The sequence below is a fragment of the Apodemus sylvaticus genome, chromosome 5 (assembly GCF_947179515.1).
Source record: "Apodemus sylvaticus chromosome 5, mApoSyl1.1, whole genome shotgun sequence".
In the NCBI taxonomy this organism is placed as follows: Eukaryota; Metazoa; Chordata; class Mammalia; order Rodentia; family Muridae; genus Apodemus; species Apodemus sylvaticus.
Window position 1 is genome coordinate 111,579,678 of NC_067476.1, and position 18,571 is coordinate 111,598,248.

At 44.3% G+C, this 18,571-nt stretch overlaps 1 protein-coding gene across 2 annotated transcripts in view; it reads left to right on the forward strand.

The window, feature by feature from the left end:
* Nucleotides 1–18,571, forward strand: part of Mertk (MER proto-oncogene, tyrosine kinase) — a 104,830-nt gene that overhangs the window by 43,939 nt on the left and 42,320 nt on the right. For both annotated transcript variants that reach the window (XM_052183567.1, XM_052183568.1), the window contains exons 5-7: nucleotides 6,405–6,491; nucleotides 8,259–8,374; nucleotides 15,875–16,058. In XM_052183567.1, coding sequence (XP_052039527.1) covers nucleotides 6,405–6,491; nucleotides 8,259–8,374; nucleotides 15,875–16,058 — 387 coding nt within the window. The remainder of the gene's footprint in view (nucleotides 1–6,404; nucleotides 6,492–8,258; nucleotides 8,375–15,874; nucleotides 16,059–18,571) is intronic.

An 18,571-nucleotide genomic window follows, 5' to 3' on the forward strand; every position in this document is an offset into this window, starting at 1 on the left:
GTAGCTCAGTAGGTAAAGTGCTTGTCTGTCATTCCTGAGTCCCCAGGTTGATCTGCAGCACGGAATAAACCAGGTGTGGCGGAGGCATGCGTGTAATGGGATCCCTTTGGGATGTAGGGCAGGAGGGTCAGACATTTAAAGTCATCGTCACCTACGTGGTGAATATATGATCATCCTGGGCTACTGAGACCCTGTCTCAAAAACAGAAGACAAAATCCTTAGCACCAGGAATAACAGAGAAGTAAATGCTTTTTTTTTTCTTTTTCTTGAATGATGCCAAATCTGAAATGTACAAAGACCTTTCCTGCCTGGTATTAATGGTGGAATGTACTGTAGGTGATTGAGTACAACCTCTCTTAGCATACAGATTGATGACATCTTGTTTTTTTATGTCCCTGGACAACTCACATAGCTTCTTAAAATTTAATTTTATTATGAGTATATGGGGGAAGAGGCTTATATACGTGGGTGCAGTGCCCATGGTGGCCGAAAGAAGGCTTTGGATCTCCTGTACTGAAGAAATGACTTACCAGTTAAGAGCGCCTGTTGCTCCTGCAGAGTATGGAGTTCAGTTCCCGGCATGGGTATCAGACAGCTCACAACCACCTCTAACTCCTTCTTGCTCCAAGGGAGTCAATGTCTTCTTCTAGACTCCATGGGCACCCACACACAGAAGATATACGCTCACAGAGACAAGTACACGCAAATAAAAATAAAACTTAAAAACAAAACAAAACACCAATTATCTGTTTAAATGGACAACTAACAAGTAGTTTTGGTTTGGTTAGCTGGATTTCATTCCTAATATTCATCATAATAACCACGACGGGAGAATTTATACAAATCAGTTCCTCATTCTTACAGTGCTTGCCAAACGATTTGCTTTGAATCCCATTCCATTGTTAATGCCTGTTTTGTAATCAGGAACTTGCTTAAAGTCTGTTCTTAGGAGGGCAGCTGGAACAATCCTGACGAAGCCAAATCTGCCAGTCCTCCTCTAGAGCTCCAGCCCCCCTTCCCCTGCTGGAAAAAAAAAAGGCCTGGGCTGTTTATGTGCTAGGATTCCCCAGGCTATTCCATAATCCTAGGTATTTCCCCTGAGGCATTGCTCTAAACTCTACCTTTAATCTCTAGCTCTGTTGAAAATCAGACCAGGCTTCCCCACCCACCCAGACCATCCAGACTTCAAGGGTTTCCTGGTACCTGCCACCTTCCTGTCACCTTCCTGCCATAGCAATCAGCTTCTCTATCAGGTCCTGCTTCATTCTGCTCTGGGGGAGAACGCGAGCTCTAAGGGACAGGAATTAAAGACATCCCAGGCTCCTGGGGGGAAAGTCTAGCACATAGTGAGTTCTTCATATTTGTTGAGAGGCTGAAACCAGAGCAAACAGAGTTCCAAGTAATGAGCCATTTTCCCCATACAGTGTGTTATGTGTATTGCATTCTCTGGTAGAGAGACAGACACAAGGGGGGAAAAACCGAAAATGCAGGATTGTTTATTTCATTAAATTTCAGGGTTGCTTAATCCAGAGCACAGAGACTCGGCCTGATTGCTCCTGGAAGTTGCTTCCTCAGCAACTGTGATTGTCCTTCCCTCGAGGGAACATCTTGTTCCCCAAAGCTCCTTAAAATATCTCACGTCTGGGTCACAGGCTGCCATTTCTCACACTGTGTGTGTATGTGTGTGTGTGTGTGGGGGGGTCTGGGTCTGTGTGTATCTGTGTGTGTGTGTGTGTGTCTCGTCTGTGTGTCTGGGAGCCATGGGACAAGCGAGAGAGCTATAGCCTATACCCTGGGGCTTAGGGAGGGAAGCCTTCCACTGGAACCCAGGGCACAGGCGGGAGGAAGAGGTTTCAGGCCCTGTGGAGTCCCCACCAGGAGCACTCAGGATCTGTGGGAGGAAGGGTGGAGACCCGAGGCTCACAGATGCTGTTCTCCCAGGAAAGCCACAAGGGTTTGGGCCATAAAGCTCTCAGGTTTATTTCAACAGGATGAGTATTGTCCCTGCGTAGAGCAGAGCAGGCGAGAAAGAAAAAGCTGGCTTTTCCTGCGGAGCACTCCGTAGAGCGAGCCTGGCTGTGTCAACAAGACCGTGCTTGAGAGTTAGTGCCGCTAAACCAGAAAACCACAAGGGAAAAAGTTACACGGGGCAGGGTGTGGTTCTGTGGTAGAGCCGTAGCCTAGAATGAATGAGGTCATAGTTCTGTCCCTGGAATGCAGAGGATGGACTACCTGGTGGGGTGAGGTGGGGTGGGGTAGGGTAGGGTGGGGTAGGGTGGGGTGGGGTTGGGATGAGGTGGGGTGGGGTACCCCTGAAGCTGTAAGTGCCAGTCTAGTTTTGGAGAAAGTTGCCTTTATTTAGATGGGTTTCTACTTCTGTCTGCCTGCATCTCTTCGGCTTGTGGGGGTCAACCCCCCACCCACATGGGGAAGCATTGGAGCTGGTCTCTGGGAGTTCCAATTTGATGTGGGTACCTTGTGCTGCTGAGACATCTGCTATAAACTGTTTTTCTGACCTTGTGTAAACTTTGGTGAGAAAAAAACACACACACAGAGGAAAATGACTTCCTGCTTGATCTAAAATCAAGTCGCACAGTAGCCAGCTTCCCTTTAGACACTTGTCTGCCCGTCCACCTTACAGGTTGGGACAGTGTACCGGCTGATTGTCCCTCCTTCAGGGAGCTGCCGTGAGGACCCAGTCCCAGTGAAATAAACCTGGTTTGTCGCAGGGCCGAGTCTTCCTGCCTTGCTTAGCGTGAAATGTGATTTTTTTGGTAGTTAATACTCCATGAATGTTTCCTGAAATTTTGGATAAGAGTAACTAAAATCAAATGGTAGGTACTGGCCTGCACACATGAACCACACCTAAAATAACTAAGTAAATAAATAAATAATAGAATTCCTTGTGATCTGATGGAGCTAAACTGTGGTTTTCCTAAGAGCCAGCATTGCAAGCTCTTAGGCGCTGATAGGATAGGCGTCTCCCCTGGGAGATCAGGACCCATTGGTTATGAGGATGCTGCAGCCCAACAGCGAGGCTGTGGCGTGGAGTGCAGCAGAATGCACCCCACGCACTGTGGGTCCTGCCTTGGTCCTCACTGTGTATTCTCCTTCCCACAATCAAAGCCTGACCAACTGATGCCCAGAGAGGGCTTTTTGTTTGTGCATTTGCTGTTGTTTACCACCCCCCCCCTCATTTTTTCCTCCTTTTCCAAGAGGTAGAGACTCCCGCTGCCCCTCCCCCAGAGTCCCAGGGCAGCAGTTAAGTCAGATGGGGGAAGAGGTTGAGACACAGTCTATGTAGTTCTGGCTGCCTCAGAACTCACTCTGTAGGCCAGGCTAGCCTTGAACTTACAGAGATCTGCCTGCCTCTGCCCTCTAAGTGCTGCAATGTGAGCCACTGCACCCAGCCAGAGTTCAGTCACAAACACAACAGTCGGCACAGAAGCACATGCAGGCAATGATGGGTGTCCGGATCCCTTTAAGAGTTAAAAATTGACTCACTTCGTCTCTGCTAGTCGGGCTTGGGTTTAAGTCTTTTCAAAGCTAAGCAATGTTGTTCGGAGCTAGTTTTTGAGACTCCTGCCTATCACCGTGGAGGAGCTGTCAGAGAATGAAGAGGACTCGTCCGATGTCCTACAACCAGAAACACTAGCAAAGGTCATGAAAAAGCCAACCCTGAACCCCAGTGCCAAGCAGTTGGCACATCATCGCAGCCTCCGTCACCGGATTGAGAGCAGACCTGTGGAGAACAGAAGTGAAAGAATCTTGAGGGAAGTTCAAAGCGCCTTTCCCAAGAGAAGGATCAGCACATGGTTGCCGGTACTGAAAGATTCTAGAGCAAGAATGAGAAGATTTGTTCGGATTGAGCAGAGAGAAAAAAGGCTTGAGGGCCTTGAGACTCAAGGGGACAGTGAGCCATTCAGATGTCTCTGCACCTTTTGCCATTATCAAAGATAGAATGCTTCTGAGAATGCTAAAACAGGGAAGAATTAGGACAATTAGTTTAAATTGTACACTGTCCTCCTGTTACAGATGCCATGCAGCAGATGTGAAAGCTGTTTTTTGTTTGTTTAAGATTAAACTTTTCCTGGTGCTGGGGAATCTTCTAACTTGTTAACCTTTACATTATATATAGGATGTGTAATGTTTGGATTCATGTGAATGACTTAAATTTACCCAAAGAAGCGAGAATGAGTCAAAATATTCTGCGAATTTTAGAAGCCTCAAGCCTGGGGCTAGGAAATAATGTAAATAGAATTTGGAGTAGTTTGGTTTAGAAGGTAATTGGAATAGATCGTTGGATTTTCTGGTTTGCAGAAATTTTTTAATAAAGGCAATCTTGTTATCTCAATTTTTTTTGTAATAACTACACAGAAAAGATTAGAATGAGCCATTTGCAATGGGGGGATTGTTTTTACATGTGCATGTGTGCAAACACAGTCGTGATGTCCTGAATGTGACTTTTCAGTATATTTCCAACCATGAGATCAAACTCAGGTTGTCAGGCCAGCGCCTTTTCCGAACCACTGAGTCATCAGCTGGCCTCTTTGTTTTTACATTTTTGTGTTTGTGATGTGTGCTACCAGCCCTGCTTATTTTTGTTTGAGACAGGGTCTCCATGAGACCTAGCCGGTCTCTTAACTCCTGGTTCTGCTTCCCTATTTCTCAAGTTTTGGCACCATAGGCTTGTCAGCAAGATCTGGAAAATGCTTGCCTTGATTTTGTATTTGTTCATGCTGTGTAATAAAACAATTGATTGATATATTCCTTAAAAAAAAAGAGTTAAAACTGTTGAAAAAGTAAAACAAAACAAGTTTGTACTAATTATGCCAATCTGGCTATGGAATTAGAAAGTAAAGTAGAAAACTTTTAAAAATGAGGATATGCAAGCCTATGTTCCACTGACTGGTAGATGTGTGGCGTCATCATATGACATCATCCTCTGGAAAATTCCTTCATGCATTCATAAGATAATGAGCATGAAAAGGAAAATAACATTGCTATTATGAGGATAAGCTAACTTTTGAGAGCAAGTGTCTCAGTACCTCCTGAAGTCTGTGGACCCAAGTCTGAGAACAGTTCTATGACACCTTGTCTCAGGGTTCAGAACTTTCTAGATTGCATGCACGGAATAATTACAACTTGATCTAGCAAAAGAGATACACTTCTGAGGTGGGGGGTGAGGGGAATGTTGCTTGCCTATCGTACATGAAGTGTCCGTAGTGATGGGTCTCATCCCCATCACTAACAGAAGAAAACATGGAATTACTTATACCAATTAATTGTTTCCTGATAATTTCTATAAATATAATCTATCAAAAGAAAGAAAATCATATGGTTATTATTTGAAGATTTTCAAGCACACATGTGGATGCTGTTAAATATCATGGGAGAAGTACAAAATCTTGGTGGAAAATTTACACTCTGTAGGAGTAGTGATTTCAGCAGGGGTTGTTGGTGTCAGGATATTGCAGGTGGACTTGGGGATTAGGTAGGTCCAAGTGTCTAGGTTCTATCCAGTTTTCTAGGTCTCTACTATTACATTTTATTCAGCTACCTGAATCATGGAAAAATTTGGAATGTAGATTATCAGAATGTTTGAGTGGCTGTGCATACTTTTCAGAATTAGGAGGAAGCACACAGAAGATATAAGGACACCCCCTTCCTGCAGAGTAGTCATTCACAAGCATCCTTTATAGATGCAAGTAATGGGCGCAAGATAAACTATTCATTTCCAGATAACTAATTATTTGCTTTAGCCACCATACAAAATAGGAGGCCCCCACCCAGAGAGGAAGTGAACACACAAAGATGGCTCCCGAGCGAAGCCACTGTTCTTGGTGCTTTAAATTGTCAGGAAAGCTCAATTAAGCAATCCACTTGAGGATGTCCCTCCAGTGTTCCACCACTGGGAACTCTTTCCCTTGGTTCCTGTGTCTTTCTGTCTGTGTTGACCGTTGTGTTTGTGACTGAACTCTGGCTGGGTGCAGTGGCTCAGACCCCTTAGGGGGCAGACTTAGAGGGCAGAGGCAGGCAGAGCTCTGTAAGTTCAAGGCCAGCCTGGTCTACAGAGTGAGTTCCAGGACAGCTAGAAATACATAGATAGTGTCTCAACCTCTTCCCTCATCAGATTCAAAAAAGTCTGGACAACACTACCTGGTATTCAGGGATTGAAGGATGAAAACAGCTGCCCCTGGGGCCAGGGCTGCCCTGCTCTGGGCACCTGTGGTTTCTTCTCAGGTTGGTTTTCCTATATCTATCATGCTTTTCTCTTTACATTAATTTTACACTTTAGGCTAGAAGCTATGAACCAAGAAATAAAAGCTGGCAAAGCCACTAGTCTCTAATCCAGGACAGCCTGTTTATCTGCCACGAATCTCACCAGTGCCTTTCCATCCCAGGTCTGACAGAGACGGCAGTCTTCAGCTGTGAGGCCCACAATGACAAAGGGCTGACGGTGTCCAAGGGTGTTCAGATCAACATCAAAGGTGAGCAGGAAGGCCAGGGCTCTCTAGCAGGTCCTGGGGGGGGGGGGGCTGGGGACGGACACAGGATTGAGTCTGGCTTACTCCATGACTTTCTCTGTAACATTACACAAGTCTCTTCTTCTCTTTGATTGTCAGTGTTGGGGGGAAAAAAACCCTCAGGACAATTATAAAGCCTACTTATTTTTGAGGCTTGGTTATTTAATACAAGTAATATGTTCATAGCAGTTCTTGGCACATACATCTTTGATAAGCATTAGCTAGTGTAGTTCTGCTTAGCACAAGAAGAAAATAAGCGAGAAGCGTTACCTCCATTTTCGCTTTCCCATTTTTGCCTTGCATTTATCTTCATTAACTGTTGAAGGCCCCAGAGGTGGTCTCATCAGGTCTGCTGCTGGTGAGGACTTGGCCAACAGAGCCTGATCCAGATCTTACAACTAGGAGCAGAGAGCAGGTGGGATCAGTCTTTCTCCTCTCCCTTTCCATCTTACCTCCCATTTCACTAGATGGGAGCTCATTGGACAGTTGACTGACAGTAACAGAATCCAAGGCAGAAGTTAGTGGAGACAGTACAGTCCTTCACTCTGTCCCTCTACTCCCCACATTCTTACAGAAACTCAAGCCCATTTTATATTCTACTCTCACATAAATCTTTAGATAGAAAAGAGTAAATACTGGATTCATGACTCCTCCTATCCTTGGGAAATCAAAGCAACACAAAGACACGTTGGAACATGTTGAATAATGAGTTAAGGCTGAGCATGCAGAGGAGGAGATTTAAAACTACGGAAGAAGTTCTAAAAGATTCTGATTTCAGTTTCGGTAAATGGACTAGGTGAAGGATATGACATAGCATTTTGTAAAGGTTCATTGTAAAAGAAAAAAAAGCAAACTAAAAGTGACTCCAGGAGGAAGTGTATAACTTCCTTCCTTTTCCACAAATTCCGCTATTACAGTTTCAAAAGGCATGTTGGGAATCTCAGAAATCCGCTGCCAGTGCGTGCAGAGGTTTACACTTCTGGGAGTTTAGACATGTATAAAGTGGGAAGTATTGAAATGGGTGCTCCATGTAGAATCTCACCTAGGCTTTCTTTAAAAACTCTTTCCTATTTCCAAACCCCGTGGGATTTCTATTTATTTTAAGACAAGGTGACCTTGAACTTCTGGTTCTTCTGCCTTGTCTCCCCAGCTCTGAGGCCAAACTTGTGTTTCTGATCTTCATTTATCTTAGAAGTTTTGTTTTTTGTTTTTGTTTTTTGTTTGTTTGTTTTTTGTTTTTTTCAAGACAGGGTTTCTCTGTGTAGCCCTGGCTGTCCTGGAACTCACTCTGTAGACCAGGCTGGCCTCAAACTCAGAAATCTACCTGCCTCTGCCTCCCAAGTGTTGGAATTACAGGAGTGTGCCACCACACCTGGCCTACCTTAAAAGTTTTGTCAGAACAACCAAGGCCTCCTTTGTCTAAGCCAATGGCTCTCAGTCTCCTAATGTTGCGATCCCTTAACACAGTTCCTTATGTTGTGGTCACCCACAACTATAAAATTATTTAGTTGTTGCTTCATAACTATAATTTTGCTACTGTTACGAATGGTAATGTAAATATCTGTGTATTCCAATGTTCACCAAAGCTACTCTGGTAAAAGAGTTGTTTGCCTCCCCCCCCCCCCCCATCAAGGGTCACAACCCACAGGTTGAAATGGACTGGTTTGATACTTGCGGCCTCCTGTGGTTTATAATTGTGATTATATGTGTGTGTCTTTGTTTTTTCCACAGTAATCCCCTCCCCACCCACTGAAGTCCACATCCTTAGCAGTACAGCACATGGAATCCTGGTCTCCTGGATTCCGGGTTTTGATGGCTACTCCCCACTTCAGAACTGCAGCATTCAGGTAAATCTCCAGGATGGAGAGGGAAGGGGCTAGGTGGTGCTCCCTGACTTTCCCTCCTCCTCCCCAGGGTGTGCATGGAAGGTATACCTCCCTGCTCAGAACCTCTTCCACTTCCCTCAGTGTCCACCATCATGGACTCTGGCTACGGGGCTCCATTATGGCTCAGGACCCAAGCCAGAGAGAAACGTGTTTCCAAGGACAAAGGCTTTGAAGCCAGGGATAATTCTTTATAAATTACATAGCCATGTTCCTGATTGAGAGCTGCTTTGTGACCAAAGGTCCAGGAGGCTACACACCTCCCACAGTGGCTTGTCCTGGGCTGGTCTTATGAGGGACAGTGAGTTGTACTAGCCCAAGGTGGGTCATGTATGCTGATAGATGAAGCCCCTTAGCCACTGTCTCTTGGGAAAATGGGGGTTGGGGGTTGGGTTTGCTGGCCTTGTACAATCTTCAGTTCCTTTTAGCATTTGCTAAAGTTACTATGAAACTTTACTCTTGAGTATTCCTTTCGTGAAAACAGAAACATGTCAGTAACATTGTTACTTAGCAAGTGCCCGCTGCAACTAAGGCATTCTGCAGATTACGCTTGCTTAAAACCCACTCACCTAGTCTGTGAATGACAGGACCAGAATTCAGGCCCCTGAAGATCTGATGCCAACCTACATCAGACTCAGAGGTCCTAACTCCACAATCTGATCACACACTGTGTGGGAGCTAGTTAGCAGTCACTGGGCGGCTATCTGCTGACAGTATGAATGTATTCTGCCTTGTCCATTATTATTCATAGGAACAGAATTACTCTTATTTTCCTGAATATCTAGTTTTCTCATTAAAAACTCATTAACCAGCTGGGTGGAGGTGGAGCACACCTTTAATCCCAGCATTCAGGGGCAGGCAGAAGCAGGCAGATCTCTGAGTTTGAGGCCAGTCTGATCTGCAGAGTGAGTTCCAAGATAGCTAGGGTAACATAGAAACCCAGTCTCAAAACACAAACAATAAGCAAACAAACAAAAGTCATTCACCAGGCCAGCAAGTTGACACATGAGCCTGACAGCCTGAGTTTGATCCCACAGTCAGAGAGAACTGTCATCTTCCGACCTTTACTGGTGTATTATGGCACATAAGTGCCCTCCCCCCCCCCCGTGATAATAATAATTAATAATAAATAAATGAAATTAGATTTTAAAAAGGCAAACAAATTAACATAGCATGCTTGTCATACCAACTCAGTTTGGAGAAGTGACTTCCAGAGAATTTTGTGTTGATTAACCAGATGTTTTTCATACCAAATGGAATTAAGTTCGCTGCCCTTGGTGCCTCCTACTCTTATCTGACAGCTGTTCCTTCTCTGAAAAATTAAAACAAGCATTATCCGCAAAATAGTCTCCTCCCGTCCGGCTCCCAGCCTTGCTTAGCTCCTGCCTGCCTTTGCTTGTGGAGCTCAGTGCACTCCTTGTGCCCCCGTCTCTCGCCAGGAAAGCCAAGCAACTGATTAATGATTTTTTTTTTTTTGAGACAGAGTCAGCCTCTTGTAGTCTATAGTGAGCTCCTGCTCACTGTTACAGAAATAACCACGAACTCCTGTTCCTCCTGCTTCTGCCTCCAAAGGACTGGGAGTTATAGGTGTGTGCCACCATGCCTCATTGAAAAAAAATTACTATAAGCGTTTATTCTGCACATCTGTGCTTAACATTTCCTTGTAAGCATGGCTTTAGCTGTGCCCTAGGACATTTTTGATTTGGTGTATTATCATTTATCTCAAGGAGTTTCTTGGTTTGGTTTTTTTTCTTTCTTTTCTTTCTTTTCTTTCTTTTTTCTCTCTTCTTCTTCTTCTTCTTCTTCTTCTTCTTCTTCTTCTTCTTCTTCTTCCTCTTCTTGTTTTTTTTTTTTTTGTCTTCTTGATTATTTAGGAATGTGTTTAAATTTCTTGCTTTTAATTTTTTTAAAAAAAAAAAATTCCCATATTGTGTGGTGTACTCCCATGTGTATATGCAGGTACATGCTCACACGCATGTGTGAGGTCAGAGGAGGCTGTCTGGTGTCCTGTTCCATCACTTTCCACCTAGTCTCCTGAGACAGGGTCTGTCACTGAAGCCTGGAGCCAGGCTGGCATGAGCAAGCCCAGAGAGCCTCCTGCCTTTGCCTCCATAGCCCCGGGGTTATCTGAGACTGGGTGTGCAGTCAGTCACAGTCAGCTTTTCACGTGGGCACTGCTGGTTTGCACGAGGGTCTCCATGCGTGCCCAGCCAGTGTTCTGCATCCCACTGAGCCTCTTTTATTTCTAGTGTTCCATTTAGAAAATGCTTAGCATGATTTCATCCATTTAACATTGAGTAAGGCTTGTTTAATGACAAAGCGGATGTCCTGTCCTAGAGACCGCCAGGCACTAGAGATGGTGTAAATCAGTTGTAGAAGTGTTGTGTGTGTAATGGTGTAGCCTAGCTGGTCCATTGTCTCACTCTGTCCTGTATCCTGTTTGTTTTCTGTCCCAGTATACTTCTATCTGTAACTGTGAGTGAGGAGTCTAAGTCTCAACTCTTGATTTTTTTTTAATCTTTTCTTCCTTTCATTCTACCAGTTTTGCTCTGTGTGAGTGCAGAGATCCGTTGCTGGGTACAGTGAGGGAATGGGAGTTGGTGTTTGTTCTTACAGACATAGCCAACGTTACAGCCAGCCCTCTGAAAAGCTAAACTGAGGAGCTAGAGGGGGAATGGCGGACCTTCTCTGGTGAGAGTGGCTTACTTCAGGGAGACTCAGAGAGAATGGCTCCCACTACCACCTCTTTGAGAGAGTGAGTCTCGGGGTAGGTATGAAGAGGGGCGGGACAGCTGGATGGCTAGAAGTACCAGGTCACTCTGGAAGGTAAAGAGTCACACACCAGCTTCACCCATCCCCTCTGACCCTGCTGTGAACTATATAAAAAGAATCCCAGGGCAGACAAATGGCAGAAATGGCAGCCCCCCTCGGCCACCTTGGACCATGTGGCGCCAGATGTAGTCATTCTCCATTCAAACCACCAGCTAGCTCGGCTCCCCTCACGTCTCTCTCTCTGTCTCTGGTACAGTTAGATGAGCAAATGACACAGAAAAGCCAGTTAAATGACATGGGCAATCTCGATATTTACCTATATTAAAAACCGGGTTACATTTTTCTTAACTTTACACTTCATAGAGTATCCTTTGTTTCCTATGGTGTCCCTGCGTGCAGTTCTGTACAGTATGTCCTCTTCCCGGAGGGACTGAGCATGGATTTTAGTTCGTCACCATTTTAAACTCAGTAACAAATGAATGGTTTGGACTGGATTCAGGGCTGCACACTTTTGGGACACACCCTTTCACTTCCTTTGATCCTAACTATAGTTTCTTTTTTTCACCCATTTTTGGGGACACATGTTCTGTTGCTATTTTTAACTCTGTCACGTGCTTCTTGCCGTTCTATGCCCTCCTTTTCCCCAGGGTCCACAGAGGAGGACCATTTTAGAAATCCTATTTTTTTCCCCAAGAACCTGCCTGTACATGCTCACAGAAGGTTCTGGAAGTGGGATTGGGGCAGAGAGCCAAAGGTTTCTTCCACCTTAGTTTTTGGTGGTTTGTCACCAGGAAGTTGGTGCATAGTTTAATATGAAAGAACAAAAAGTCATTTCTGCCAAAAAGCCACCCCAAGATAAGCACATGGTCCCTGTTTCTCAGACAGTGGTGGCTCCCCAGCCTCGGGCCAGCTGGGACCTTCCTGTCACCCACAAGGTCTGAGTCAGAGGTGGAATTCAGCCTCCACTCCACCCTCATAGACCTACCAGGGGACTCCAAAATGTTCCAAAATGTCTATTTATGGTCCTGTGCTAAACTGCACGCACCTATCCTGACATAACAACCCTGTTCGCCCATGGCCTGTGATTGCACCTCCTCATTAAGGGGAATTAGTTTTTTGATCAAAGATTTTTTCCCCCAAAATTGCTTTTGGTTGCTTCTGTTTCACCCACTGCTATTATTTTTTTGATTTTCCATATACAGGGGGTGGAGAAGCCACCTCTGCCCTTATAAGTCATTCCCAAACATAAGTGTGCATAAGCAGGGGGGCGGGGGGAGTTTGGCCAAGAACTAGATTTTTGCTGAGAATCCTTTTCTCTTGCTCTGTATACATAGATTTGGAGGGTAGTATGGAGGAAATTGTGGCATTTGCAGGGAGGGGTAACGATGAGAAAATAAACATTCTAAGGAGACTAGAGAAAGGTTTGCTAGATGAGATAGAAACCATCTTTTCCTGTATATCCCAGCTTCCCCCAGAATATATGACAACTGTGCACACTCTTAAGATTGGGTTTCTATTGGAGTGGAGCATGAGAATTACCAAAGCCAACTCAAGGCAAGAGCAGAAATTTATTTATTTATTTATTTATTTATTTATTTATTTATTTATTTAATCTATATGAGTACACTGTTGATCTCTCCAGACATACCAGAAGAGAGAATCTGATCCCATTACAGATGGTTGTGAGCCACCATATGGTTGCTGGGATTTGAACTCAGGACCTCTGGAAGAGCAATCAGTGCTCTTAACTGCTGAGCCATCCCTCTAGCCCAAGAGCAGAGAGCTTCATGTCACAAAATAAGACAGAGATTTTTGCTGGGCATGGTAGCTGCTAATCCAGGGGTGTCTATAAACCCAGTTACTCGAAGACTGAGAAGGGGGAATGCAAGTTTGGCCACAGCCTGGACTATGTGGTAAGACTCTGAAAATGGAAACTTAAAGAGGCTTTGAGGTGTCGGTAGCTCAACAACAGGACAGTAGCTGCCTAGCATGTGTGTAGGCCTGCAGGTCAGCCTCAGTTCTGGCAAATGAAAACAAATCACGAGGCCTTTAGAATGAAGAAAGACAATAGCCATGCACTATCTCTGTCAGTGTGGCACACTAAGGGCACGTGTGGCATACAAACAAGAGTGGCTGCAAACAGGCCGTGGCTCCAGCTGGGGATTCCCGAGGCCGTGTTTGTAGCTGTGTATTCCTCCAAGAGGCAGCCTGGGAATGAGATTGCAGACACAGAATTAAAACGCTGGAAGAGAAATATCTAAAATGTAAAATGTAAACTTACAGAAACACCTTACCCCAGAAAAAAAAATGAGCCCCACAGTTCTCAGGTGGCAGTATCTTCCTACAAGATGGCCTGCACCCCAGAACCTCAGTCCCTCCTAAAATGTGTCTGCCGGGGGGGGGGGGGGGGCAGCGGGGGGGGGGTGGCTATGCAATGCCTGAATGTAATTCTGATGAAAGTTATGTATTGCTGGATAAGAATTTTCTGACTGCCTCAGCATCCTGATTCTCTTGAGGAAGACTTTCAAGACCTATCCACTATTTCGGAAGTCAACATGACCAGAGTTTCCAACTGTAGTGTAGAAGATACAAAGATGGTGTGATGGCTACTCTTGGTTGTCAACCTGGCTGGATCTACAGTTAACTAAAACCCAAGAGGCTGGGTACATATGAGAGATTTTTTTTTTCTTAATTAAATCAGTTGAAGTGGGAAGACCCACTTTTAATCCACATCTTTTGAGGTTGAAAGATCCACCTTTAATCTGGGCCACACCTTCTGCTGGCAGCCTGTATAAAGGACATGGAAGACGGAAGCTTTCGCTCTGCCTGCTGCTCTCACTCTCATTGGAAAACCCATTTCCTCACTGGCAATGGAGGCTATTTCCCTGGGATTCTTCCTACTGAAGACCAGATGGGGCATCCAGCCTCATGGACTGAACAATTACTGGGCTCTTGGACTTTCCATTGGAAGACAAGCCATGGCTGGACCACAGCCTGGAAGGCATTCTAATAAATCTCTATATGCATATTTATTTTATCAGCCCTGATTAACACAGATGGCTCTACCAGGAACAAGGCATAGTGCTGGGAGTTTAAAATGTGCTTCAGTTGTCTTCCCAGAATGACAAGACCATCACACTCTCAAATCCTGCTGCTGTGGTCACATGGGCAAGACTGGGCCCATCATCATCCTGTCGTGGAGTAGGGAGATAGATGTTCAAATGGCTTTACTCCTCCCTGAGAGTGAATAGGCAGTTAACAGTAGTCAGCAAGGAGCAGCTCACGGAGACTCACTCCTTGAGGATTCATAGGAAGTTGGTGATTGCAGGGGGAGGATAAGAGACTTGTCTTTTTTTTCAGTAGCGTAGCCTCAGGTAGGGTACCCATGGTTCTGTAAATAACCCCTCACCTGTGCTACAGACAATCCTAATGAAACCCATCACACACACACACACACACACACACACACACACACACACACACACACACGGCTATGATGGTGCTGGAGAATGGCTCCAGTGTTAGGAGCATCATTTACTTTTGCCACGACTCAGGTTAAGGGCCCAGCAACCACAGGAAGTCTCAGAACTGCCTGGAACTCCAGTTCCATGGAATCTGACATCCGCCCACACCAGGCAGGTGTATGGTGCACATACATGCATGGCAAGACATTCATACACATAAAATAAAAAAATGTATATATACATAGACACACACACATCATATATATATATAATAACATTACAAGAGAGACCCAGATGAGGAAGAGGGTGGAGGGAACAAGAGAGTGTAATAGGGATCGAATATAATCAAAACACATTTATATACATGTATGAAAATGTTATAATGAAACCCATTATTATGGGTAATTAGCATGCTAATAAAAAACTTTAAAAGGGGACTGCAGAGATTGCTCAGTGATTAAGAATGCTTCCTGCTCTTCCAGAGTACCTAAGCTTGTGTCCCAGCTCCCACATCTCCTAGCTCACAAGCATGGAGATGCGATGGCTCGAACCTAGGTCCTCTGGAAGAGTAGCCAGTGCTCTTCACTCTCAGCCATGTTTCTAACCCCAAGTTGTAAGCTTTTAAACTCATGATAAACTGCACAGGAATAGTAAAATCTCAGCAAAGCTGTTGGTACTGTGTCAGAAGTGTGAAGTGATACAGCTTGTAGGAAAAATATGAAGGACTGAAAATGTGCTTGAATGGTACTTGGTGCCTGGTTTCCATGTTATCATAAAATAGCAATGCTAACGAAAACCAAGAAATCCACCTTCTAAAACGAGATCTGGCAATTATTTAGAGGGCCAGATACCATGAAACAGAGAATGGATTAAGAACTGAAGTGGATCTGGGAGAAGGGGGTGGGGCTACTTTCTATTTGAGTATCTGTGAGTTATAATTATTAGTATAGTAATAATATAATTATCACAGTAACTGTTTGTCTGTTGCCTGCATCAGTGAAACTCCACAGTACAGACATTTTCCTGAAGGCGTCAGTTGTTGCCAGAGTGACATGAGTAACACAAGTAATGCTGGTGGGGAATTTTGTATGTGTCCTGAATGGAAGCAGGTCCTTCCTCCAGCACAGAGGAAGGGCTACGTGCAGCCAACAACTGCGTGCCCGAGTCTGACACCCCACTCCATCTCCCGTGTCTTACTAATACTGCTTCACATCTACTCTTCATTCAGGTCAAGGAAGCTGACCAGCTGAGTAATGGCTCAGTCATGAATTTTATTACCTCTGCTTCGCCACATCAGTATGAAATCCAGCAGCTGCAAGCCCTGGCTAATTACAGCATCGCTGTGTCCTGTCAGAACGAGATTGGCTGGTCTGCAGTAAGCCCTTGGATTCTGGCCAGCACAACAGAAGGAGGTAATTCCTGCAGGTCACAATGACCAGCTCTCCCAATGGTCTGTGATCAAATGAGCCTTTCCTAGTAGCCTGGTGTCCTGTGCACTTTGCTTGTTTGTTGCATGTTAGTGTAGTGGTCAATAAAATAGAAAAAGAAAATAGTTCCTCAGTACTTTTAAGAGGCGGTGGTGGTGCACGCCTTTAATCCCAGCACTTGGGAGGCAGAGGCAGATGAATTTCTGAGTTCAAGGCCAGCCTGGTCTACAGAGTGACTTTCAGGACAGCCAGGGCTACACAGAGAAACCCTGTCTCGAAAAAACAAACAAACAAACAAACAAACAAAAAAAAAACAAAAAAAAGAGGCTTGAGTTAAAAAAAAAAGAAAAGAAAATCAGAAACAAAACAAAAAACCTTATCTATACTGTGTGTATATAGTGTATGTAACATTTTCTTTGACGTGAGAAGACAGCAGCACCATTTTTAAAGCCAGTATTATTCTCAACTAACACACAATGCACAATGCACACATGATTATTTGGCAACCCAGGGGGAAAGTCACTTTTTCATTAAATTAAATTCTAGCCTGACGATTGTCTAGTGGATGTCCTAGTTAGGTTGATTGAGACAAAGTCTCCAGTGTAGTTTTGACTGACTTGGAACTTGCTATGCAAACCAGGCTGACCTTGATCTCTTAGAAACCCTCCTGCTTCAGCCAGAGATCAAAATAGCAGGCAGTGGTTCTTCCACGGTTTCTGCTGCAGGTTCCTGTCTGAAGTCCCTCAACTGGCCTGTGACCTGGAAATGTAAAACAGAACAAACCCTTCCTTCTGCCAGGTTACTCTAGCGTGGTGTTTATCACAGCAGCAGAAAGAGCTTTTTCTTTCTTTCTTTCTTTCTTTTTTTTTTTTAAAGGTTGGGTTTGAGTTCTTGCTTTTCCTTTTTTTTGTATTACAATGTTCCACTGTTTCCTCTCTTGCTTTGGTGGAAACCTGATTTTGTTCCTTTGTATGTAAGAGGTACTTTGTCCCATTTCTCTCCTTAGGCACTGGTTTTGAGCAATTTAATTTATTTTGCTTGTTCTTGAAGTTCATTAGACTTCCTGCATTTATGTGTTTATAGTTTGTATCACATTTGGGAATATTTGGCCTACTGTCTTGCCTTCACAGTACTAGAGACTAAATCTAGGACCTCATGCATATTATATGAACACTCTTACACTGAGCTACACATCTCCATGCCTTGTATATTTTGGGCCTTTTTACCTCTCCTCTTTTTTAAGGACTTCAGCTATGTGTATAGCAGACCGTTTAAAGTCCCATAATGCAGTAGTGCTCTGCTAATCTCTCCCCCCTTTCTCGCCTCATTTTTCCCTTGGGGAGTTTCTATTGTTATCTCTTCTGGTTCAGTAATCTTACTTTGTTTGGTACGTAATCTGCTACTAACCCTAACTTGTCTTTGTCTTTCATATTGAGACTCTGGTCTGTATGATCATATAGAATACAGTTATGATAATTGTTTTAATGCAATTATTTGATAATTCTAACATCTATCTGTGGTGATTTCTTAGTGTGCTGGCTAGTTTGATGTCAATTTGACATATGCTAAAGTCATCTGAGAGGAGGGAATCTCAGTTGAGAGCATACCTCTGCAAGATTGCACTGTATACAAGCCTATAGTGCATTTTCTTAATTGGTGATCGATGGGGGAGAGTCCAGCGCATTGTTGGTGGTACCATCCCTGGGCTGGTGGTCCCAGGTTCTATAGGAAAGCAGGCTGAGCAAGCCAGTAAACAACAGTCCTTCATAGCTTCTACATCAGCTCCTGCATCCAGATCCCTTCCCTGCTTGAGTTCCTGTTCTGACTTCCTTCAGCGATAGACTATGATATGAAATTGTAAGCTAAATAAACTCTTCCCCAACTTTCTTTGGATTATGGTGTTTCATCACAGCAATAGTGACCCTAACTAAGATGCCTAGTATGGATAATCTTTCCTGGCTATCACTGGTAGTACTATGAGAATTCAACCTTGTTTGAAGAATTTACTATAAGTAGTGAGCTTTATTTTAGCACACAGGTAAGAAACTATTTCGTCTTGTTGTTGGGTAAGACTACAGCATTGCTCAGAATAGGGTCAGTTATTAACTACTGTAGAGTCAAGACCATTCTGTGTGGCCTGGCCAGTTACCTTGAATCATAAAGGTTTCCAGTCTGATTGATGGACGCTAACACTATCTTCAGTCGTTCAGATGCCTGGGCACTGCCTTTGATCCTTTTACACCACTCTTTTCATATCTTTCCTTGGATCCATCATGGGGACTCTCTTGCCTTGCCCTACATTTATCTTTCTTGATTTATTCCCCAGTGTGTGTGTGTGTGTGTGTGTGTGTGTTTGGCCTGTGCCAGAGCATGTGTGCTGAGGTAAGAAGACGGCTTGGGGAAGTAAGTTCCCTCCTTCCACTTTCTGGGTTTTGAGGGTCAAACTCGGGTCATCGGGCTTGACAGAAAGCATCTTACCTGTTATGTTTCAGAGAGCA